Genomic DNA, 26,459 nt, shown 5'->3' with positions numbered 1-26,459 from the left:
TTCAGATCCACAGGGAACCCTTCACCACTCCGTATTTGCTTTTACTACTGGTGATGCTGATGCTGCTGCCTCTGTCTGTCTCTGCCTTGCTGGAGGCACGTTTGTGGACCTGCTGGTGTTTACGATCGCGGTGAGGAATGCTGTGGTTATTGTCATTGTGGCTCTGAAGGTGCTGGTACCTCTATGCCTTTTTAAACTAAACGCTTCCTATTTTAGATCATAGGACGAGTTACTTTCTGCCGCACTAATTAGCTCTAACTATAAGCTTTGTCCAAAAGATGTGGCTTAACTTGATCGGTCATACATTATGCTGGTCGTATATTGGTATATGCTTCAGGAAGCTCAGGAACACCTTTTGCATTTTTTGTTCTTAAAGTAGCTTAAAGGTTGGTTTGTATATGGAATGAGAACAGAGGGTAGTGCTACTCCTTATATAGTAGCAGACAGCCCATCAAATTGTTCGTTCATTCTAGTCTTTTTCGATGTCTGAAAAAGTGACTAGCGAACAAATCTAGCGACTATTGGGGTTTGGGTTTGAAATGTCGCATGCCACAGTGCAAAAAAGAAGAAAATAAAGCAACTAGCCACAAATCTAGCTACTATTTTTACTGTTCTCCTATACTGTATATCCCCCAAATACCTCTATCCCTCTAATTAACCCTAAACTTCACATAGTTTACCCCGTGACCTATAACACAGTTAGCCTATGACATGTTTTAGAAATGTTTCAGATGGTTATAACTGGTAACTCCTGTTTGAAAATGTTCAAAAACATACTATGGGAGTCCGATATTATTGACATCTAGAAAGTATAGGCAAAGATTATGCTGAAATGCAAAATCAGTCCAACCATGGTGGCCATCTTGAAATAAATGGCGGCCATTTTTGATTTTCGAGTGGCCTGATTCCTAAATCGAAGAGTGACCTTCAAAGATGATTTGTACCAAATTTCACGCTTGTATCACCATTTGAATGATTTCCCCAAAATATTGCTGTTATTTCCTCCACTAAGTTGCGATGTTGTACCCTGGTGGATCTCTTGATGCGTTCCAAGAATAAGGGTAGCTGTGGTAATCCCTTCCGCCCAATCCGGCCTCTTTCATAGCTCTATGGTCATGTGACAGTCCGTACAACTCTCCATCGGGGAGCTGCACCTGGCGGGTGCGTACAATTTCACAGATGGTGCCGATGCCCAAGTGAAGCATCTCCCATACATTGAGAGCCAGACAGAGCATGGAGACAACATACATGATGAGGAGTCAGATAGTTTTCTCAGTGGGGCGAGACACACAGCAGTCCACACTGTTAGGGCAGGGAAGGTCAGAGCACAAGTAGGTCCGAGGTACTTCAAATCCATACAGGAAGTACTGACCGCACAGGAAGGCCACCTCCAGCAAAGAGCGGGCCAAGAGCTGAAACACGTAAGCACGCATTAGCCCATCTTCTTTGATATATTTGCGTCCATCATGCCGCGCCTTTGAATCCTTCTGGGGTTTCCTCCGTGATAATCCATTACCAGCCCGCTCCTCTGCCCCATCAATCTTGTTGACCGCGTAGAACAAGTAAATGAGTGGAGGCGTGGCCAACAGGAAGATTTGGTAGATCCAGAAGCGGATGTGCGAGAGCGGAGCAAAGCTGTTGTAGCAGACGGTCTCGCAGCCCCGTTGATCTGTGTTGCAGACGAACCTGCTCAGCTCATCCTCATAGACGTACTTTCCTCCTACAGCCGTCAGCAGAATGCGGCCAACAACTAGGATGATGAGCCAGGTCTTGCCCAAAAACGTGGAGTGGTTGTGGATTTCATCCAGCAGACGTGTCAGGAAACTCCAGCTCATGGTAGTGGCACAGAAGCTACAGTGACACACACCTCCTGTTACTCACCTGGGGAGAGAGCAGAAATGGTTTACTTCTTAACTACTATCCACATTAATATTCACAATTTATTTAGGTCTCGTCATTTTTGCCGGATCCAAACCACGTCCACACAACTGACGTCGCGTTACCCTTTTTTTCGACAATGTCTTCGGTTTCGGGTGATGTAGTGATGTCGCTTTCACATTCGGCATTATTTTTGCTGTCCCCGACTTCAGTTTCACTCATTTTTTCTCCTTTTTCCAACTTCGTTCTCTCTTTTTCTCTCTCTCGCAACTGCAGCTACTCTCACGATGGGAAGTGGGCGTTGCGCTTACTTTTGCCACGTGAAATCGAATACATGTCACAAGGAGATAATCGAAATCGATCAAAATTTTATCGCGATCCCGAATCGAGATCGAAAAATCGCCCAGCCCTAGTTGAAAATAATGAAAGTTTGGTGAAAATAAAGATTGAATATTGCATTACTGCTTTAACACCTGGACAGTCATGAAGACTAGCCACATGAACCCGGCTCCTGTTGTCAGTTCGTAGTTATGAGCAAATTGTGTCAAAAATCATTCTTGAACAGTTGAACAGGAAGTGATGCAGAGTCAGTGGGAAGCAGCTCTTTGGCTGTTCACATAAGGCACCATAGGTTTCAGCAAAGCTGCCTCTGCACTTTATATCCATACTTAATTGAAGTCGACATGAACATCCTCCAGAGAGACATTAAACAAAATGTAATCCTGAAGATAAAAATAAAATTGTAAAGCACAAGCTGATAATTGTTAACACCAAATTTTATTTGGAATAGACTTGCGTTAAGTGTACAATTTAATACAAGATATAAATATGTAAATATGTGTTGATCTGAGGAGAAAAAAAAACAAAAACTGAACTTAGGAAAAATAAAAAGACACAGCCTGTCCTTCAGATCCACAGGGAACCCTTCACCACTCCGTATTTGCTGTAACTACTGGTGATGCTGATGCTGCTGCCACTGTCTGCCTCTGCCTTGCTGGAGGCGTGTTTGTGGACCTGCTGGTGTTTACGATCGCGGTGAGGAATGCTGTGGTTATTGTCATTGTGGCTCTGAAGTGGCTGGTAGGCCGGACACTCGGCCTCCAGCTTTTTCTGAGCGGGACTGATGACACACCTGGAGGCATCCTCCATCCCCTCTCTGCCCAAGTTGTCATCATTTCTGGAGAAGTGCTGAAGCTCCTCTTGGGCATTGTTTACGTGGTTCTGTCGGCATGCCATCTTAGCATTAGCAAGGTCGGTGATGGGCAGTGGTTTGTCGTGGGTCTTTATAGATACCATAGTAGGCTTAGTTGCGATGTTGTACCCTGGTGGATCTGTTGATGCATTCCAAGATTGAGGGTAGCTGTGGTAATCCCTTCCGCCCATCCGGCCTCTTTCATAGCTCCATGGTCATGTGACAGTCTGTACAACTCTACATTGGAGAGCTGCACCTGGCGGGTGCGTACAATTTCACAGATGGTGCCGATGCCCAAGTGAAGCATCTCCCATACATTGAGAGCCAGACAGAGCATGGAGACAACATACATGATGAGGTGACAGATAGTTTTCTCAGTGGGGCGAGACACACAGCAGTCCACCAGGAAGTACTGACCGCACAGGAAGGCCACCTCAAGCAAAGAGCGGGCCAAGAGCTGAAACACGTAAGCACACATTAGCCCATCTTCTTTGATATATTTGCGTCCATCATGCCGCGCCTTTGAATCCTTCTGGGGTTTCCTCCGTGATAATCCATTACCAGCCCGCTCCTCTGCCCCATCAATCTTGTTGACCGCGTAGAACAAGTAAATGAGTGGAGGCGTGGCCAACAGGAAGATTTGGTAGATCCAGAAGCGGATGTGCGAGAGCGGAGCGAAGCTGTTGTAGCAGACGGTCTCGCAGCCCTGTTGATCTGTGTTGCAGACGAACCTGCTCAGCTCATCCTCGTAGACGGACTTTCCTCCTACAGCCGTCAGCAGAATGCGGCCAACAACTAGGATGATGAGCCAGGTCTTGCCCAAAAACGTGGAGTGGTTGTGGATTTCATCCAGCAGACGTGTCAGGAAACTCCAGCTCATGGTAGTGGCACAGAAGCTACAGTGACACACACCTCCTGTTACTCACCTGGGGAGAGAGCAGAAATGGTTTACTTCTTAACTACTATCCACATTAATATTCACAATTTATTTAGGTCTCGTCATTTTTGCCGGATCCAAACCATGTCCACACAACTGACGTCGCGTTACCCTTTTTTTCGACAATGTCTTCGGTTTCGGGTGATGTAGTGATGTCGCTTTCACATTCGGCATTATTTTTGCTGTCCCCGACTTCAGTTTCACTCATTTTTTCTCCTTTTTCCAACTTCGTTCTCTCTTTTTCTCTCTCTCGCAACTGCAGCTGCTCTCACGATGGGAAGTGGGCGTTGCGCTTACTTTTGCCACGTGAAATCGAATACATGTCACAAGGAGATAATCGAAATCGATCAAAATTTTATCGCGATCCCGAATCGAGATCGAAAAATCGCCCAGCCCTAGTTGAAAATAATGAAAGTTTGGTGAAAATAAAGATTGAATATTGCATTACTGCTTTAACACCTGGACAGTCATGAAAACTAGCCACATGAACCCGGCTCCTGTTGTCAGTTCGTAGTTATGAGCAAATTGTGTCAAAAATCATTCTTGAACAGTTGAACAGGAAGTGATGCAGAGTCAGTGGGAAGCAGCTCTTTGGCTGTTCACATAAGGCACCATAGGTTTCAGCAAAGCTGCCTCTGCACTTTATATCCATACTTAATTGAAATCGACATGAACATCCTCCAGAGAGACATTAAACAAAATGTAATCCTGAAGATAAAAATAAAATTGTAAAGCACAAGCTGATAATTGTTAACACCCAATTTTATTTGGAATAGACTTGCGTTAAGTGTACAATTTAATACAAGATATAAATATGTAAATATGTGTTGATCTGAGGAGAAAAAAAAACAAAAACTGAACTTAGGAAAAATAAAAAGACACAGCCTGTCCTTCAGATCCACAGGGAACCCTTCACCACTCCGTATTTGCTGTTACTACTGGTGATGCTGATGCTGCTGCCTCTGTCTGCCTCTGCCTTGCTGGAGGCGTGTTTGTGGACCTGCTGGTGTTTACGATCGCGGTGAGGAATGCTGTGGTCATTGTCATTGTGGCTCTGAAGTGGCTGGTAGGCCGGACACTCGGCCTCCAGCTTTTTCTGAGCGGGACTGATGACACATCTGGAGGCATCCTCCATCCCCTCTCTAGATAGAGGTAGATCCAGAAGCGGATGTGAGAGAGCGGAGCGAAGCTGTTGTAGCAGACGGTCTCGCAGCCCCGTTGATCTGTGTTGCAGACGAACCTGCTCAGCTCATCCTCGTAGACGGACTTTCCTCCTACAGCCGTCAGCAGAATGCGGCCAACAACTAGGATGATGAGGCTGCCCCCTGCTGGCTGCTGGGTTCCTCTGCTGCTGTTGCTTGGTTTGTGCAGTTTGTGATTAACTAAAGTTGTCCATAAAAGAGAATCTTTATTATCCTTCAAGGGAAATTTGATGTACAACCAGCAATCAGTGCACGACAAAAATAAACCAATATATACAATATAAATAAAACACAATATAAAAACCGTATAGACTAAGCAGCAGGGGAAAATGAGCTTTTAATAAATGAATTGATAAGTCGACCAACAGAAAATTACCCGTCAACTATTTAGATATTCTAGAAACATTTCATTCTACTTTTAAAGCAAAAATTCCAAATGTTTGCTGCACCCATTTTCTCAAATGTGCTGATTTGACACTTTTCTCAGTCACAGTAGGATTTTAAACTCTTGGTTTGACAAAACATCACTTCAGGCTAAAAGTTATACACAGATATAATCAACATTGTCCATCATTTTTAACAAGATGTCAAAAATTAAATATAAAAAAAAATTTGATTAAATTAAATGAATCCTGCGCAGTGGACTTCTGCGCAGGATGTGCGCAGTGAGCTTCTGCTTTTTTTATATTTAATTTCTTTATTCATTTAATTTATTTGCCACTAGTTTTCATGACCTCTTTTATTTTAATACCTGAAGGAATTACTTTTTTTCCTTTTCATGAAATAATTTCTATAGTAATAAAAGTGCCTTTTATTTGACACACGTTCATACTTTTGTCATTTAGGACCTGAAAATAAGATTAACATATCAGCTAAAACGGATACAATTGGGCAACTATATGCAATATGCCTAAAAAACATAAATCAGAAAAGCCTCTAATAGGCATATACTCACTTCTGGTTTGTATGGGTTGCACTATTGTTTTCAAAAAGAATGTGTATCCAGCAGCAACTTCCCTGTCAGTTTCAACACTTGCTTGCTGAGATGGTTGAGTGCGATTCATTCTGACTCAGTTACAGAGATGGTTAAACAATGGAACAGTAATAGGTTGTTCTTTTGTGACTTAGCAATTTGTTTACTTCTCTCTCATATATATATAGAATTATATTAGTTTGCTCCTTCAACAGGGGGTAAAATGTGATAATGTAAATACTCTTGAGCCTCACTCAAGAAAAAAAGAAAATCTTATCCTCCCTATCCAGCAGAGGGCAGTGTGCCTGTACACACAGTCATCCCTGTGAAGAAAGTGGCACCTTCAATTGTCTCTACTTATCATCTTTGATCTATATGTTCAAATGGATTAAATTGATTAATTTGTTTAAGGTTTTACAAGCTTTAATGATGACAACATTGTCGTCATTATTCTGTGTTACATTAACACATAACAGTATATTGCACAATCACATTTCTCTCCTGTTTTGCATTTGACTTTATTTAACTTTTTATATCTTGTATATATCTATTTTGCAATTTACTCTTTATTTAACTGTTTATATCTTGTATATATTTTTGTTTTGTTCTATATACAGTTATTTCTTTCTTATGTGAAGTACTTATTGTGTTTTTATGCTTTATGTTAAATGTATGCACCTATTTACCAAAGAAAATTCCAGGTAGATGTAAACCTACTTGGCAATAAATCATTTCTGATTCTGATTCTGAAGTCTTTATTCAAAACATGCATCATAAAAATACTTTTGACAAAATTAAACAATGCTGGGCTTCATGGCATTTCAATGTGAAAATTGGAAAGTAAAGTATGTATCAATAACAACGAAGTTTTCATACAAATACAAAAAATGTAAAAACCCAGGCCAGATGCCAGATTAAAGAAAGGTTGAGAAAACGTTCATGGCACAAACATCACATGTCTAAAAGCAACAGGCCAACAAAAATAGTACAAACAACAAATTATGGTAATTCAACTTTGCCTAACATCAATTGAACAATATATTAAACAGAAAACAAGAAAAACTGTCAATTTAGCCAATTACAACATACATCGTTTTTTCTTCATAGCGTTGAAAAAAATGAAAGTTTGGAGAAAATAAAGATTGAATATTGCATTACTGCTTTAACACCTGGACAGTCATGAAAACTAGCCACATGAAGCCGGCTCCTGTTGTCAGTTCGTAGTTATGAGCACATTGTGTCAAAAATCATTCTTGAACAGTTGAACAGGAAGTGATGCAGAGTCAGTGGGAAGCAGCTCTTTGGCTGTTTACATAAGGCACCATAGGTTTCAGCAAAGCTGCCTCTGCACTTTATATCCATACTAAATTGAAGTCGACATGAACATCCTCCAGAGAGACATTAAACAAAATGTAATCCTGAAAATAAAAATAAAATTGTAAAGCACAAGCTGATAATTGTTAACACCCAATTTTATTTGGAATAGACTTGCGTTAAGTGTACAATTTAATACAAGATATACATATGTAAATATGTGTTGATCTGAGGAGTAAAAAAAAAAAAAACTGAACTAGGGAAAAACAAAAAGTCACAGCCTTTCCTTCAGATCCACTGGGAACCCTTCACCACTCCGTATTTGCTGTTACTACTGGTGATGCTGATGCTGCTGCCTCTGTCTGCCTCTGCCTTGCTGGAGGCGTGTTTGTGGACCTGCTGGTGTTTACGATCGCGGTGAGGAATGCTGTGGTCATTGTCATTGTGGCTCTGAAGGTGCTGGTAGGCCGGACACTCGGACTCCAGCTTTTTCTGAGCTGGACTGATGACACATCTGGAGGCATCCTCCATCCCCTCTCTGCCCAAGTTGTCATCATTTCTGGAGAAGTGCTGAAACTCCTCTTGGGCATTGTTTACGTGGTTCTGTCGGCATGCCATCTTAGCATTAGCAAGGTCGGTGATGGGCAGTGGTTTGTCGTGGGTCTTTGTAGATACCATAGTAGGCTTAGTTGCGATGTTGTACCCTGGTGGATCTGTTGATGCGTTCCAAGAATACGGGTAGCTGTGGTAATCCCTTCCGCCCAATCCGGCCTCTTTCATAGCTCCATGGTCATGTGAAAGTCCGTACAACTCTCCACCGGGGAGCTGCACCTGGCGGGTGCGTACAATTTCACAGATGGTGCCGATGCCCAAGTGAAGCATCTCCCATACATTGAGAGCCAGACAGAGCATGGAGACAACATACATGATGAGGAGGAAGATAGTTTTCTCAGTAGGGCGAGACACAAAGCAGTCCACACTGTGAGGGCAGGGAAGGTCAGAGCACATGTAGGTCGGAGGTACTGCAAATCCATACAGGAAGTACTGACCGCACAGGAAGGCCACCTCCAGCAAAGAGCGGGCCAAGAGCTGAAACACGTAAATACGCATTAGCCCATCTTCTTTGATACGCTGGCGTCCATCATGCCGCGCCTTGACCTTTACTTGTTCTTCACCACTGTCTCCTTTTGCTGCAGCATCGCTCACCACCTCTGTCATTTCATAGATCATCGGGTCTTCCTCTTGGTTGTCCTCAGCCTCTTCAACACCTCTGTGCTGCATTCTGCCCCCAAGGTAATGCTTCTGGGGTTTCCTCCGTGATAATCCACTACCTCCCCCACTGCCAGCCCGCTCCTCTGCCCGAGCAATCTTGTTGACCGCGTAGCCCAGGTACATGAGTGAAGGCGTGGCCACCAGGATGATTTGGAAGACCCAGAAGCGGACGTGCGAGAGCGGAGCGAAGGCGTCGTAGCAGACGTTCTCGCAGCCCGGTTGACCCGTGTTACAGACGAACTTGCTCTGCTCATCATAGTAGATGGACTCTCCTCCTACAGCCGTCAGCACAATGCGGAAAACAACGAGGATGGTGAGCCAGATCTTGCCCACAAACGTGGAGTGGTTGTGGATTTCTTCCAGCAGACGAGTCAGGAAACTCCAGCTCATGGTAGTGGCACAGAAGCTACAGCGACAAACACCTCCTGTTACTCACCTGGGGAGAGAGCAGAAATGGTTTACTTCTTAACTACTATCCACATTAATATTCACAATTTATTTATTTTTTATCAAAACGTGCATTTCCCACAGTAGCAATACCCTCATAGGCCAGTAGCTGTGCTCTTAAGCTTTAAACATCACCACAATATGGGAAACTAATGACAACAATGGGATGTCTATTGTTCATTGAATGCCCCTGAGCCTTTAATTTTACAGTAGGTCATAACAACTTCTGACTGTCCAGATTCTGTTCAAGTCATTTTTCTCTACTCGTGCCGATCGTAAGTATTATTGACATAATCAGTGCATTTAACTCTGTTATATATGAGTAATTTCAAAAATCAAAAAAGGTTGTGCGGGGTGGTTTATTAATCCTATTGTAAAGCTATGGCAACTACAAATTATGGTGCAATGTAATAAAATACTATATCTTTTATCAACACCACTCAGCGGAAAGGGTTTCTCAGGACAACATGACCAGCTGCTAACACCAGAGTTAACAATGTTCCTCACTGTGTGAAGAAAAAAAATCCAGACTATCTCATTAAGAATCACAAGCCCTTTAAAACTGCACATCTGGCCCAGTTGTGTAACGTACTATTTGGAGACCGAGTAGCACAGCTATCAACACCCAAACAAGTCTATAGCAAAGGGCGAGAAACTGGGAACACTTCCTTCTTCAGGTCATCAGCAAAGACCATCACTAAGACTAAGTAAAGCCAATTTAAGTGCTTTTTTGGTCATAAAACCATATGGATAGTTATAGAATCCATAGTTACCTTCACGATAACATGTACAAAATGCAAAATGATTTCTCTGACAGTGATGGTCATTCTGTTTCGTTGTGTGTGTTTGTTTTGTTTTAACTGATGTTAATTTCAACATTGTGTGTATCGTTCAGTCATTTTATTCACCAACCTATTTCAGATTTGACCCAACTAGCAGAGGTCCCCTTGGGCAAGCAACCTTCCCACCATTAGTGTATTGGGACAGGAAATCAGGGCTTCATCCTCCCAGCACAGACACAATAAATATAGATTGACGGTGCCTCACCACTTCCTTTCATTGTACAAAAATGTAGGGAAAATATCTAATAGACAGGCTGGCGTCTCTCTTTTTTGGCCTCATTACGAGCCAGAGACTGCACAGTATAGTCACAGATACACACAGGCTCAACCAACTGCGACTCAACCTTCCAGGTATTGTAGCATCAAATAACTAAACTAAACATATCAAAATCAATCAGATACACAAACACTCAAACGTACCTTTCAGTTTTATTTCACTAAAATCTGTTATATACCACACAGACACTACATGTTTTTGCATTAAACCACTTAGGACATGTCCATAGCGAAGGCTGATGGCAGTGCCACACTGAAAGCCAGACGTTGGTACAGTGCCCTCTCCAGATGTCTTCCAGCCTCAGACCAACAGCCTTCAGTTTCCTACGGTGCTAGTAAATGAACTATTTGAGAAGCGTTAAAGAGTTAAAAGAGCAGCCACCCATGTACATGCATATCGGTGAAGGCTCCAGGCTGTGAATTTGAAGGGCTGCGGTTTCCTTCGAAGCAGTTAAAGTGATGCTCCACCCAACATCTATCTTTTGAGTATGAAACGCTTACCCACTCTTAACTTGAAAGGCAACTGTAAAATGTTTGTAGGATGCTGACACTGCACTTGTTTTTGTAAGTATTTTTAGGAGAGTTTTTTTTCTTGCACACAGTACACCGTAGAAAGCTGATGAGGAAAAATGGGGAAATAAGAGAAGAGAATGACCAACAGGAGAGGTGCCGGGCTGGATTCATACCAGGTACGCTATGAACACATAGTCAAAGTGAACACCTGCCATGACTTATGAACATAGTCAAGGTTCAATAGCTTTGATGTGGTGATCCATGGACACAATAAGCTTTAAGGCAGTGCCAATAAGTGCTAACATAAAACATTACCTCTGTGGCTTAAGTCCTACATCATGCACCACGTCGGTGTCTCGCTAAGCTATTGTCAGGAAAACCTATAAACCCTAAATTTATATATCTAATTAAATATAATTATTCCCTGGGAAATCTGCGATAATGTAAAAAAAAAAAGAAGCCCTATCTTGCAATATTAAAGACACTGATAAAAAGAAAAAATTCCTGCCGTTATCTATATCCTTGGCAGAGATAACAATGACGACGGCCGCAGCAAGCGGCACGTATGTCTATCTTTAAATCCAGCACTGATCCAGTCATCCCCACATTTCATTCACATCCCGGCCAACTTACTGGAATAAAATATTGTGCCAAGACGTAAAGTTACAAAAAGTACTGCACATGCACTTTACCCAAACTTACAATTCAGCATTTATCTGTATAACTATGACAACTGCGTTAGACATAACGCCTGCAGGGTATCTTAAGGTCACATTGTGAGTCAAACAATCACAACATGTCAAAACACACACGGATGATGCAGTATGTATAACCTGATTTGATTTTGACACACGCCTCTAGCAAAGACAGCTTCTTTGCCACCTGCAGGAAGTCAACACTATAACTGGAAAACTGAGTGGTGAGAACAACCAGAGGGGAAACTGGAGAATTACCGCCCAAGCGGATATGTCATTTTACAGTGGAAGTAAACACCATCCCTTTAATGTTAGTGTTTGATTTGATTACAAGGAGCTTTCTTACTTATTACTTATGCAAATTATAGTGAGCAATTGCTTTTAAAATCTGTTTATTATCTAACACACATGAATTTGTACACAAAAAAGGTCTTGGGACAAGAAATAGTAATTTTATGAAAAGGCGGACTCCAATTTTACAGCAACACTTTTCTTTTGCGGCTCCTCCTCCCTCTCAACCTCTTCAACTAATCTCAATTATTAAAAAAAGCTCTAAATCTTAGTGCTCTTATAGCTAATGAACTTTATTCATAATTCTTATTACCTCTTCTTGTTATATTCTTCGATCCTTCTTGTTTTCCCGGCACCAAATTTGGAGCAATTTCAAACCCCTATGTGCCTGTAAAGGGAACAGAGATAACACAGAGACAAAAATCAGTTTCATCAAATTCCTCCCAGCTTTTATAGCTGGTAATATAGTAATTGTGTTTTTAAAAGCTTTTACTTTAAGAGTGTACTTCGTTGAGTTATAATCGCTTATTACATAATTTTCATTTATTGCAGATTAAAAGGTAAACACAATACAATTTTTTTTAAAGGGGGCACAGCTTTTTCCAAATAAATACCTCAGAAAGAAAATCATGCCAAACCTTGATCCACGTTAAATTATTAGATTAAGATTAAAATAAAACCCCCGCAATATATTAACTGTACTGTGTTATAGCACAGTCTCAAGATAAATTATTCTCTAAAGGCACTAATAAGATAATCTGATCATATAGACACTAAATATAATTTAATTTAAAAACTTTGGCTTAAACTTTTTTGGGGAAACATCAAGTTTGTTTTAACTTGTATGTATTACATTATAATAACCAATACATTTAAAATAAATAAATGACAGATTGATTGAAACCGGAAATAGGAAGTTAAGACCCTTCAATTTGCTGAAAACTGAATAATTCAACTACAGCTTTAAAGCCAACTGGCAAAGTTACGAAGAGAAAAATGGTCAGTGGGTTTTAACCTTGATGCACTAGGATGCTTAGTATTTCTTATAAATAATCTAACAGAACAGACATCATACTTCACAGTAACATAACTAGCAAAGCTAACATTCAGGTGAACGAACCTACAGGTAAACGTTAGCTAACTCAACGAACTTAGCACAGGCTCAAAATTCCTCCTCACTGACCTGGAAACAGATTTAAACCCGTTGTATTTGATTTAGTTTTTCCCTCCACAGTTTCCCAGTAGTTCTTGTTTTAATTAAATGTCCATTAGAAGCAGGAGGAGAGCACCAGTAACTCACCCACTCTCACCACAGCCTCCTCCTTCAGACCCACATCTGGAGCCGCTCCCGTCCGCCAGACAAGAGCCGGATGCACGATGGGAACTCGCCAGACATCCGGTGACACACGGTGGGAATCCTCATCGCCGAATTACCGTCAACGGGTGGACATGTCCCGCAAGGTTTCTGGCAAGTGAAGTTCTCCCCGGTGAAAGTGTTGAAATGTAGTTTTGATCACTGCAGACTGGACTGAGAGGTGGAGTGAGAGACAGAGAGAGAGAGAGAGAGAGAGAGAGAGAGAGAGAGAGGTGGAAGAGAGAGAGAGAGAGAGAGGGAGGGTGTGTGTAGGGGGGCGTCTGTGTGTGTGCGTCTGTGTCTGTGTGTGTGTTACTCATGTTGTGAGGACCTAAATCTTGCCTCCTCATTGGGATAAAAATGTGAATCATTGCAATTTTTAAGATGAAGACGTGTTTTATGGTCAATGTTAGGGTACAGTCAAGTTTGGGTCTAGGTCAGGTTAAGGTTAGGTAAGTAGTAGATATTGTTTTTAATGCTTAAGTTATGTGAGTTGTGGTTAGGTGAAGGTTAGGTTTATGTTGGGGTAAGGGTTAGGTAAGTAGTAACTATAGTTGAGGTTATTGATAAGTTATGTGAGTTGTGGTTTGGTTAATTAAGGGTTAGGTTATGTTTAGGTTGGGTCAGGGTCATTGTTAGGTAAGTAGTAACTATGGTTAAGGTTATTGATAAGTTATGTGAGGTGTGGTTAGGTTAAAGTTAGGGTTATAGGCATGAATTGCTTGTGGTTACGGTTAGTGATAAGGTTTTGGTTTGGCTGTTCACCATGAATGGAAGTCAATGTGAAGTCCTAATAAGGATGGCTGGACAAATATGTGTGTGCGTGTGTGTATGTGCGTGGGTGTGTGTGTGTGTGTGTGTTTGTGTGTGATTTCCATAGCACCATAAGGCAACACTTCTCCTTCGTGAGATTGTTGAATAATAACTGTTAAATGCCGTGATCCTGCTTTACCAAACGTCTGCATCAGGCAAATTACTTTTATATACATACTTGTATCCAATTAATACAAATCATGGGGACACATGATGTTTTTAATATATTTAAATTACGACTGCAGTTTTTTCTTCATATTGTTTAAAGAAAAAAAAACTTTAGTCAGGGTCAAGTACTAGTGGCATGACTTCTAATCAATAACTCACTGTTCTTTCTTTCTGTCTTCATCACTGGCTGCACATACAAGGAAGTTTGAATACAAGGAAGAGGCATCGTTTTTTAAATAAAAGTTACCCATGAAGACGCATTGCACAGCCACTGTCATAAACAGGTTCTATAGACATACTTCTGAGGATTATAGTTATCATCTTGATCTTCTTCACATTTTCATTGTAAGATTATGATCATTTAGCCTCCCCAGACTGTGCTGCTTTGTCAACAAATCTCTGGGTTGCAATGGATTACGGGTTTGTCGGAGACGCCATCATCTACAAACCTTTCAGTGTCAGAGCGTTACAGTTCACTGCAAACTATCCGGTTCCCTCCGGTTCCTTCTAGTCCCGCCCGCACTAACAGTAGCAAGGGCTTCTTGAAAAGGGCAAAGACGAGAGTTTTCAGACAAACACATGCTTTTTATTTACCACATTGTTTTCTTTAAACCGAGCCTGACAATGAACAGACACCAGGAGTTTGTCTCATCTTCTTCCACCAGGCCTTGGATACTGACCGTGGAACTGTAAAACTTCTTGTTTTTTAGCCTTCTGCTTTCACACAATGCACTCAATACGCCGCCTTAAAGGCATGCTCCACCAACACCACACATAAAAGGTCACTCGTCATGGAGAATACCACTCGGCTTGTTAAAAAGAGCTGTATTATGTCATCTGCCGCTCTGATGGGAGCTTTCTAGAAGCCTTAAAAAAATTACCCTCTTGATATAATCAGTGTGAGTACATAGTTTGGGTGTGAAATTTTAAAAGATGAGGACAGTTAACAGGCACGGAAGCTCAAGGAAACTCATTTTTAGAATCATGCAAGTGCAAAACTAAATTACAAGCAATGCCCCTTTAATAACACAAATGGACACTTTTGCAAAAACATGTGGCTCTGATATATTTCAGCTACTTATTCTACCTCGTAGGCCCCACGAGATGCGCCTCAAGGTAAAACATTTTATAAGATCCCACAATGCATGGCCTCTTCTCAGTTATCGTCACACTGCTGCAGCCTCAGCAGATAACGCATGAATACACCGAAGCCTCACAATGAGGTTCATTCGAGATATTGAACATCTTCAAGGACACGCAGACACAATTCGACGATTGTGTTTCTCCTGGTGCTGCAAAAAAATGAAATAAGCCAAAGAGTCTCAGTTTTATCTTTACTGTTAATCTCAAGGACCTTAGACAATTGTGAGCTCAGAGACTCCCCTCTTCTACTCCCCTCGCCATCTGTTGCTGTCTTTTGGTGGAGCGCCACGGCTCAAAGCTATCACTCTGACTTTTGGCTGGCATTGTATCCCTAAACTATCAGCAGGAGAATCAGACACACAGGAGTGGAAACACTTACAGCCCTAATCAGCCTGAGAGCGTTCTGGCATAGGAAGCATGCATCCTAATTCAGAGTGACCTCTTACAAGCCTCACGTCCCTTAATTGAGTTAACTTTCACCTCGAAATGAGTAATTGAATGGAGGAAAATCAATGGGGTTATCCATAAAGCCAATCATCGGAGAGCCCTGGCAATTTAAAGCATTTCAACAGTAGAGTGTGTGTATTGGTGTGGGAGCGGCTGCATCAGCTGGTATCTGGATATTGACGGGAAGCAACAACACGAGTGAGACCCTCAAATACAATTCGTCATCGTTCTCCACCGGCTGATGTTAATTGGGTTTTCCATCCATTCACTTACCTCCAGAGGTCGTTGGAAATTGGGTCTGGCAGCAAGTTATCTTTTGCCTATTTGACCATAATAGACACAGCATGTACTCTTTCCCTTAACAACGTCAGGCTCAATTGGATCTAAATTGAAGGATCAATCCCGGTCGGATCAATTGAGCCGAGTGTTGTAGATGCTAACAGAGAGGGGTTTCCGAAGAGTGATGGCTGTTGTTGGAAAGAGAAGAGGTGGACGACAGCAGAGGGAGTGAAGGCCTCCATTGATTATATGTTCTTCCAATCACTAATCATTTCTTCCCTGCGGAAAAAATACTGCAGATAAAACGGTCACAAGGCCTTTTTCAAATCAAATGCATCAAAAAGAAAAGCATGCAGAAGCTCAGATCTACATAAAATTATTAGATCAAGAGTTTACAAAGAAATATGATCACCGGAGGGAACAAATAAACGCGAAAGATGAAACCAGATGTGGAGAGAGAACAATGTGGACGTGGTTGGATGCAGAGTTGGAAACCTGGATTATGTTTGTCTGAACTGACGGACGTGAAAGAAGAAAGGGAGGAGAGGTTACGTAGAGGTTGTTGGGGGCTGAATGGGCCCGAATTCGACTTTGTTCCTCACAAGTTAAAAACATGAATCAACATATTTACTCTCTGACGTCAGCGGCCTCTCAAACTCACATGACGACACGGAGCACGCACCACGTCATCTCCATCACCAAAGCCTGGAGCCTCTGCTGTCACATACTCCCTGAGAGCGGTTTCGTGACTTCACGCCAGAACTGCTGATGTTGGTGCAGCGTGTCACTTGGTTTTCTTATTAATCCAATGCAACATGTTTCCCTGAAGTAGCTTGAAGGACTTGTAACTGACATTAAGTGTCTTGCTGCACAGAGAGATTTGGCGCCATCCTCTGGTCAGCACGTGTGCAGTTACTGTAAAACTGTTTCCAAACTTTTGGGTTTGTTATCCCTTTAAACAAAGAAATGTCCACCTGTGATCCCTCCTTACTAATTATGGCCTTAGTATGAAAAAATGTAGGTGCATCTCAATTAAAGAGGGTATTTATTTTGAACAGGTTTCATGGGCCTGAGGTAAAATAATCTGAATATTTCATAATATATATACATTTGTCCTCATTCCCCTAAGGATCATGCCTTCATTCGAATTTTTCTCTTTTTACTTTTTATTCACTGGAGCTAAATGTGTTCACCTCAATCTAATTTAAACATGAGCAGGATTTAATATACACATGGAGTTGGTAAATTAGTCTGTTTATTGCTGTGAATACTAAGGGAAAATTCAGTTTCATTTACATTCAAACCACCTCCCAGGAAACAAAAAACAGAGCTCTATCCACCATCTTTCTATGTATCTATCTATGTATCTATCTATGTATCTATCTATGCATCTATCTATGTATCTATGTATCTATCTATCTATCTATCTATCTATCTATCTATCTATCTATCTATCTATCTATCTATCTATCTATCTATCTATCTATCTATCTATCTATCTATCTATCTATCTATCTATCTATCTATCTATCTATCTATCTATCTGTACATAATACTACGCAGTTATAGTAGCAACAGTGACAACCTCTTACTGACATGAAACATTGACTGAGAGTAAAAGAGCCAGGTAAGAAGCGGGATCATGTATTATTTAGGGCTGCTTTGGTTGCAGGTACTAGGTTTTTGCAGAAGCGGGCCAGGTTGCACCTGATTGACCTGTATCTTTGTCCTGATTATGTTGAAGTGGCAGTTGACTGCATGCAGGTGAATTGTGCCCACTGCAATCCTTTTACTTTTTTATGGCTCAACTTACTATTGGATTGAAATTGGATCTATTGGCAGCCTTGAAAGGTAACTTTACAATTTATGTTTTCATTTGCGTATGATCACCTGAAACTTGGAAGTGCTGTTTTTCCATTGCATTAAAATTAGTTTTTCATATCTAGCTGGACTTTAATTTAACTTTGCCCTCTTTTGTCAGTAACCCAGAATGGACAAACCAGAGGCTTTTCAGTTGGTTGCAATACGCAACTTCACCACTTGATGCCCCTAAATCCTAATCAGTGGTCCTTCATAGTTAATGATGCTGAACTTTTTTATCACACACAGCAGGGGGCAATTTGGGTTTCATTATCTTGCCCAATGACACTTCAGAATTCAAACTAGAGGAGCCAGGGATTGAACCATGGACATTCTGGTTAGTGGACGACCTCCTGATCCACAGCCGCCCCCTGTAATGCACTCATACACTATCTCCTATCTACATGCACCCACCAGTCTGCATCCACTTTGTGGGACCGCCCTGGTAGTGGTGGTGGTGACACGTTTATTCATCTCATTGTCTTCTCATATCATCTCATCTCAGTGCTGCTGTCCTTCTCTCCTCTTCTCCCTCCATCACGCTGACTTTCTTTCCACTGACCCTGCAACCTCCACATTTCTGTCTGTGTCCTCATCCACTCTCATCTAATCCCTTCCGTCTGTCTTCACGCTGTCCTCTGGCTGTTCGAAGTCCTGCAAGTTGAGAAAGTGGTTCAGATGACTCCTCTCACTCCAGGTCTCCTCTGTCCTCTTCTGTCTCTGCAGCTAAATCAACATGTCACCAATTAAAGTGAGAGGAGAGAGAACAAGCTTCACTGTCACTTCTCCTAAATCACTTCCCTGCACGTCCTTTTCTTTCAGTTTCTTTCTGACACTGGCATGACATTGTCTCCCCCTAAACTTAAAGCAGTGACATCAACAAATACAGTACATTCCAGTATAATGATAAATGATTGGCCTCTTTTACTGAGGAGTAATGTCTCTTAAAAATGCTGCTTTTCTATGTTGTCCTCCTCCTTAAAACTCAACTGACATATCCTCCACTATTTTCCAAAACATCGACTCTTTCGAAACACAGTTTTAAAATGGAGTTATATAGTTTATAATAAAGATATTTATATTGAGTTGTCATTATAATTATAAGAATATTCTTTGCTGAGGGGCCTAATCGATCGGTCAGGAGTAGGAACTGAACTGTGCGGGAATACAATAATAGAACCATATAGAATAGAACAGAATAACAGTCATGAAACACACAGCAGAACAAGGTGAATCAGATAATGGCTTTATATTCCTGATACAATGATGCATTACACACGTACCTCAAGTCTTGATTAAAAGTAAAAACTCCAAAGAAACAGCAAACCACAAAAAGGAAAGCTAAATATAGCATAATAATCAGAGACATACCGTCACAACACATGTCCTACTTTAATTTGGTTCTTATTTTAAATTTGTATTGTAAAACACTGTAGTTTGGTTATTTGGGGTCATTTCAAATCCCTGTAAATGTCAAATGTGACATTTTTCTATCTGTTAAATCTCTTTTACATCATATCATGTACATAGCATTTAATTATTGCACAAAACTCCGCGGAAGTCTCATCAGATAATGAACTTAAAGTACCTGTGTTACAATTTTCAGTAATTCCAGCATCAGAGGGAGCAAAGATCACAGAACTTCAGTCTCCTAATCACAGAGAACGAGTGGATTACAGCAGGTTTAGATCTCCAAGAGTTTCAGGCTCAAACTCCTGCAGCTGCATTGATTTTCAATCACAAACAGACACTTGTTCTTAGAGCAGTGAATCTAAGACTGCAAATAATCACAGCTCCATAAATATACATTATTATTATCTGTTTGCTAGCTAACACTTTCTTTAATACTCCCTGAGAAATTAAAACACTGGTTAAAGGAAACGTTTTCAGCACTTACGTAGCATAATGTTGTTTTTCAAGGCTTGAAGTTTCTTATTGTTGATTGTAATGGCTTGACAAAGATGTACATAGATATATACGATTATTTATACCTCTGCCCTTAAGTCATCGTCAGTGATTGAGAACTTATGGGTGTATTAACAGGGAATACAACTTCAAATAGATAGAACAAATCAAACGGAGTGTTGCAACAGTTCCCTTGATTTCTCAGAGAGATATCTCATGGAGCTTAACGGAAAAAAACCTGGCATGTTAAGTGGACTAATAACTACGAGTGGGTGCAGTTAAAAATCTAGATCTGGTGAATTTAAGGGGGACTGTTGGGCCTTGGCGGAGGTATGTGCCATCTGAATGACCTTCTCAATTTTTAATGCGATGGAAAATTAAAACAGCAACGGCAATACACTATTCCACTAATCCCTGAATTTTAACAGAATAATAAAATGCTAAAAACAGACTGGGTGAATACAACTGCTCTTTTTTCATATTTTAAAATACATTTCTCAGTCCCTGTTGTGAGTTTCAGTGAGGTTATATGTTGAGTTTACTAAATATATACCTTTACCTCATAAATCTCTAAGTTAACGCGGAATACATTCAAACATAAAGAAGATATAGTTCTTTTGAGAGAATTAAAATCCTCCCCCATGCATACAACCTTTTGTCACTACTCATACTCACTGTTTTAATAGGATACAAGAACAGTGTGTGCTAACTACCGGTGTCACAAACCAAAATTATAATCTATCTTATCAATTGGTTTTTTGCATGATAGTTTCTTTCATTGTTCCAGAGTCATAGGGTTTCATAGTGGGGACAAAGTGCAGGCGTACATTTTGTCTGCAGCATTCCCTTTGGATCTCGTGCTGGTGTAGATTACTGCTGTATAATCAAGGCCTAGATTAGGTATCAGCACTGGCCGGGTGCAGGTACAGACGGTGTTGCCTGAGTCTCTGTCACGTTATCTCCCCTCTACGCCATCTTTGTGCCTGCCTGACTCAACACGTGTGGTCTTTTGTCCCGGATCGCGCTACAACACTCGATCCCACTCATGCGTCCGTCGTTGAGGCCTCGGACGAAGTGTCGAGTGTTTAGAAAAGGAGCCTGTTGACACGGAGAACCTCCACCTTGGGAGGTGTTCTCCAGGCGCTTGTTCCGTGCACGTGACCTTGGACTTCCACAGCTTAATGTCAGACACAGTGAGGTGTTCAAATGCAAAGTATATTACATTCATATCAAAGGGGCCGTGTGTTTAATGTGCCGACTGCGCTGCATTTAGTTCCCTCTACAATTTAGCTAGGAAGAGGACCTTCATCATTTTGATCAAACTTTAGCTTCAAATATTAGTGCATCAATACTGAATTAATCCTGATCATCTTAACCACTGACCTCATATATTTGCATTACAATATGAGTCGTGTTCCTGCACCTACTTCCACCAAGCACTGACTACCCATATAATTAAGATGTTTTCTATAAGAACGCTAACATATTTTGGATATATGCTCAATCTTTTTCTTGCATGATGCTGCTGGTTAGCTTAGCATTAACACTGGAAACAGTGGGGGGTTATCTTGGGGTTTATTGCTGTACTTCTTGAGTCTGTTCGAGATGTGTCCCTTCAGACATGCACTGGCTTCCGGGGGGGCTTTATGGAAGGATGCAAATATCAGATGCTTCAGACATTTCTACAAACTTTTCCTTCCCAAAGGAATTCATGTCCGGCCTCCTGCATGTCCTTGCCTGTTGTTGTTGTTGTTAAGGAATGTGTCTGCAGCTCTCCACATATGTGAAAGGCAAGGTCCAGAAAATATCCAGACCCAATTTTTTTTTTTTAAGTTTCCAGAGTTCCTGAAAAGTACTTTAGTGAGCTTGAGTATTTGCGCTAGGCTAAGCTAACCAGCTTCTGGCACCAGTTACTGAGTGTGAACTTGATCTGCTCATCAAACTCTCAGAAAGAAATCAAATAAGTGTATTTCCTAAAATGTCCAACTAATCCTCTAAAACATTTCATTCAGATAGATTAACACTTACTGGCTACATCTTCAGAAGTTGTACCAAGTGTGGCTGAGGTAAAATCATGCATATGCTGCTTCTCACCAGCCCTGATGTCTGTGCATCTTTGCTATATCTGTTCCACTCTTTCATCCCCTCTATTACACACATCCCGTCTCTCCTTCATTATTTTCCTCAGGTAGTCCACTATGTCCTCACCACTGACCCAGGGAACCACGTTTGCCTGGAACGACTGCGACTGCTGCATCCCCTGCAGCAGACTGTGCATGGGGAAGTCCCTCCTGGGGAAGGCTGTGTCCCTGGGTCCCAGAGCCATAGAGGGACAGACGTCATTGGCCCCGTCACCGATATAGAACACCCCCTGGTAGGCTGTACCACCACGCTCCTTTTGCCGGTACGTTAGATACTCCTGCATGATGACCTGCTTGCACATGTTGTCAGGACAACGGGAGCAGGAGTGGGAGTGGAAAGGGAGGAGCATGAGCTGGCCGGTTGCATCGAAACTGGCCGGGTTTGTGAAGATCTCGCGGAAAAGGTGACGGACCCCAACATGCTCCAACCACGTCTCGATGAAGAACATGTTGGCGTCGGAGACCACCAGTAACTCAAAGTCCTGCTGGTTGCTGTGCAGATACTGAAAGAGATTGAGAAGGCCAGGTGTCGGTGGGATCTTCTCCAGCACCGAACGAATGCCGTCTTCTGACACACCCTGCTCTGCCATGTAGGCCAGGACCTTCTGCATGTGCTCGTTGTAGTGCCCCTCCCTGAAGCAGTTCTTCAGCCATTCGGGAAGCTGCTGGCCCGGCAGCGCGCACACCACGGCATCATCACTGCTCACGTTGATGATGGTCTCGTCAAAGTCGAACAACACCAAAAAGCGCTGTTCCTGTGGCGCGGCAGGGGCCAGATCGCACAGAGTGGTCATCTTTGGTCCGTGGGGAGTGGTGCCTCTCTGAGAAAAGGAAATTGTAAGAGGTCAGGAAGTTTTAAACAGTACAGCAGAGCTTTACTGGTAAGACTTTCTCTAAAAATAGAATGTTAATGGCTGGATGCCGCTGAGCACGTAACCATGCATGCATTAAGGAAACATCTAAACCACATAAATACTCTTAATTATGGCAGAGGATACATGGGAAACAGTTATTTACAAGAGGAAAGGAAGGAAGCAGAGTCTAAACTAGGTCTGCCCAGCATCACTGTGCTGGCCCAAGCACTGGCGAACTTGGGACCTCATGCCCTCGCGGGGAGAGGACGGCCGCTAAGACATCTTTCACCTTTGCAACAGACTAAGATATCAAAGGAATATATGGCCACTGTTGCTGTGACATTAAAGAAGAACGACAACAAGGAATTATTTGCTTAATGAATCCTTTGAGGGGATCTCTTATCTAAAGCCTGAGTGGAGTTAAATCAAAACAGAAACAAGTGTTATTCCTTCAGCTTCACATCTTCAGAGTAATTAACCTCTGAAGATGAACCTGAACAACATTACTCAACAGTGCAGTAAGTCCAGGAAAAGACCATAATGGGACACAAGATGAATGACCCACAGCTGATGAGACAAAACCAACGTGTAAACAGGAGGTCTGTGATGATTCCCTTTTCCTTGAGGTGTAAGTGAACTGAGTCTGGGCTTGACATGCACAGGTATGCGTTGTTTGTAGAAAGGTCCCTTGAGTTTTTCAGAGACTTTTCAGAGACACAACGTTGTTCCGTTCGTTGTCGCCCAGTTGCCTACGCACACTCGTACGACTTCTCAAGTGTAAACAGGATGTGTAACACTCAGCGAAAGAAAACAACCTTAAAACCTTAAAGTCCCACAAACATCTTGGAAGGAAAATCACAGAGAAAGAATCTGATAAGCAGCTCACAGTCGTGCACTTCCCTTCTTCTCCCCACAGATACTTACCTGTTCCTGGATAGAGGCAAAAGAAAGAAACCCCCGAACTTATGTATTTATATATAACTCCGCCAGATCTCAGACCTGTGCCAGTTCCATATTTACACAGCCGATATATTTGTAGCTCAAGGCCCTCACTGGTGCGGCGGACATGCTGTAACTCAAGTGAGGGAGAGTTATGTCACAGCATACTTTTACCATAAGTGGAACAAATACGAGCAGGAAGGACAAACCATCTGTGGCCGGGTGTTGAAAGCAAATTAACCCTCTACTCTGCCGGACGATTTCAGTCTCTACTCTTGAGGAATTGTAAGATGCTACTTAAAACTTCTTCTAAATTATATTTCTTAAGATTAATTGGGGACATGTATTAATTTTTTCTTTTTAAATTCTACTACAAACCCAAAATGCCAGGAGGGGAGAAACCATCTTTGAGAATAATTTCCTTCAGTGAACTTTTGGGATTTGACCCATTTCAGTGTTTACAACCTGTTCCGCCACCAGCCAGCAGGTGGTGACTGAGACTCTTTGGCTTCACTTTTGTGGGAGCTGTCATGTCCTAATTTTTACATCTATGGTTGTAGCACGTAAATATGTCTGTGACTAAATATAATCATACAACTAGCCTAGCTTACCATGTCTAGAAGAAAGCAAATGAAGTACATATTTTATTTGTAGATTGTCGAAGCATTAAAAACATTCTGCCTCTTTATTCATAGTAATTCAAGTGTCCCAGTACTTCTTGCACAACCAGAACCAGGGGGACTGAAAACAACCAGTTATCCTCTTTTACACAGAGAGTGTCACAGGCCCAAATAAACATAATCTCACCGTAACTGAGTTGACAGCTGCGCTCCAGGCTGTGACAGGGTTGAGATTACAGAGCCAGATCAGCCCTGATTGAGAAGCATCTTGCGCAACATGCCAACGCAAACCGACTCATGCAATAACCCACGAATCATTGCAGCAGAGGTCACATGTGTCCAGGCCTCAGCGGCATCAGAACAACACGTTGACATTGACCAAAACAAAAACGTTTTTGAAAATGAAAAAAATCTAACATTTTAAGTGAAAGGTTGAATCAAAATCAATCATATTTAGTTGCTTGTAAATTTAATGTAATGTATTTTAGTTTGATATTCTGGGTTTGCATGGGTGGGGGGTGGGGCTGGGGGGAGGCTCTGCGTTTACATTGCTTGAACACCATTTTATTCAGTCAGCTGGTTGTCAGTGTCATAACATGCAGCTGGTCTGGTAAACGTCCTGTAACCTGCAGTCAGGGAGATCGAACACACGCCTGCCCCCCCTTTCCCTCCCTCCCTCTCTCTCCCTCATCCCACTGCAGCTGCATTATTAATAGCCACATATTTACACACTGTAAGCACCTCTAATTTTAACCCTGCACAGCTATTCCGGTTTGGAGAGGTGACCAATGCAAGTCATTACAGCGCCAGGAGGAATTAAGTCTTACCGGGTGCATGTAATAAGCTGCAGCAGGAAAAAGATGAAGACAACACAAGCACAGAGAGACAAACAGTGGAGGACAGACAGAGAGACAGAGAACCAGGCCTACCGGTGCTGGACACACAGGCGGGGATGGGAGGCTCGGTGCCCGGCTCCGGCAGCAGTGGACCAGCCTGTCACCATGCAGATATTTTAAAGGAGACTCCCTCAGCAGCACACAGGGCTTTCCCATTTAAAGCTACCACGTCAAGCCAGCCGGTGCACAGGACAGCACATCCGCTTCCGGTTTTCATAGTAAAAGCACCGCAAATGGGAAGAAAATCAAATCCTTGAATTGACGATTTGGAGGAACTGATTGGAAGAGAAGTGCAAAAGGAGAAATCGAGCAATGTTTCACAGTGTGTCTGGTTCATAATGCAGGTGAGAGGCAACTTGAAATTCTAAAGGAAAAGAAAAATAAATGAGAAAAGAGAAATAAAGTTTTTTTTGTAAATACTGGACACATATGGGTTTAATACTGGGAAACAATACTGCCATTAAGGTAAACACTTGACATGATTTATAGTAATAATAATAATAATTGTATTTATACTGCACCTTTCATACATAAAAAATGGCTTTACAGTCAGATCAAAGATATGAAATAAAAAAGATCAAAGATGACATTTGAGCAATAAAATAAAGATATAGGATAAGTCACAGGAATAAGTAAAAGGAATAAAGACAAAAAAAATTATCAAATTAATTAAAAGCAAGATCATAGTAAAAGGTTTTGTAGTTTCTTAAAACTATGCCAACACATGTCTAAACCTTCAAGTTAAAATGAAGATTTGAAGGCAAAACAATAGGAAACACAACAACAGAGCACAAAAGAGAAATGAAATAAAACAAAACATTATAAAATAATTCAAATATTTGTTAAGAGCTGAGCTAAATTGAAATAAAATATTTTTTAAAAAATGAACTTGAAGGTGAGTTATTCTTCAATTGTAAAACAAAGTGAATTGAAACAAATTGAAATTAGGAAAACATACATTTTCTAAATATATAAATGAAATGTTTTAAGTTGTCTTTATGTGGTGCACTTTTGGACCCAGGCGTTTCCAACTTGTGTAACATGTATCTCAGCACCAGTCACATGACTGTCCCGTAATGTAATCAACCTTAGGTCAACAATATTAACAGACCGTAACAGACCCACCATTAACAGACGGGACTGACAATCACTCAGCTGCTGCTCTGAGACACGAGTTTGAAGCTCCAACACAACTCGTCACTGTTTTG

General features: G+C 41.6%; 2 protein-coding genes and 2 pseudogenes across 2 annotated transcripts; all 4 read right to left on the bottom strand.

Annotated features, from left to right (window-relative positions):
- Positions 1-1,007: 1,007 nt before the first annotated feature.
- On the bottom strand, positions 1,008-1,835 carry LOC133028219 (gap junction gamma-1 protein-like; annotated as a pseudogene).
- A 949-nt stretch (positions 1,836-2,784) lies between these two features.
- LOC133028289 (gap junction gamma-1 protein-like) lies at positions 2,785-3,950 on the bottom strand (annotated as a pseudogene).
- Positions 3,951-7,191: 3,241 nt separating this feature from the next.
- LOC133027765 (gap junction gamma-1 protein-like) lies at positions 7,192-13,308 on the bottom strand. Its single transcript, XM_061094881.1, has 3 exons — positions 13,133-13,308; positions 12,146-12,220; positions 7,192-9,204 (listed from the first exon to the last, which is right to left on the bottom strand). Exon 3 carries the CDS (start codon positions 9,156-9,158, stop codon positions 7,785-7,787), a length of 1,374 nt encoding a protein of 457 aa, XP_060950864.1. The 5' UTR covers positions 9,159-9,204; positions 12,146-12,220; positions 13,133-13,308; the 3' UTR covers positions 7,192-7,784.
- An 8,612-nt stretch (positions 13,309-21,920) lies between these two features.
- Positions 21,921-25,349, bottom strand: LOC133028218 (probable phosphatase phospho1). The gene is made up of 2 exons (XM_061095412.1): positions 25,285-25,349; positions 21,921-22,763 (listed from the first exon to the last, which is right to left on the bottom strand). Exon 2 carries the CDS (start codon positions 22,734-22,736, stop codon positions 21,921-21,923), a length of 816 nt encoding a protein of 271 aa, XP_060951395.1. The 5' UTR covers positions 22,737-22,763; positions 25,285-25,349.
- Between the last annotated feature and the right edge of the window lie 1,110 nt (positions 25,350-26,459).

The sequence above is a fragment of the Limanda limanda genome, chromosome 21, assembly GCF_963576545.1.
Source record: "Limanda limanda chromosome 21, fLimLim1.1, whole genome shotgun sequence".
In the NCBI taxonomy this organism is placed as follows: Eukaryota; Metazoa; Chordata; class Actinopteri; order Pleuronectiformes; family Pleuronectidae; genus Limanda; species Limanda limanda.
Note: the sequence above shows the minus strand (reverse complement) of the source record. Positions and strands in the feature narration are given on the sequence as shown.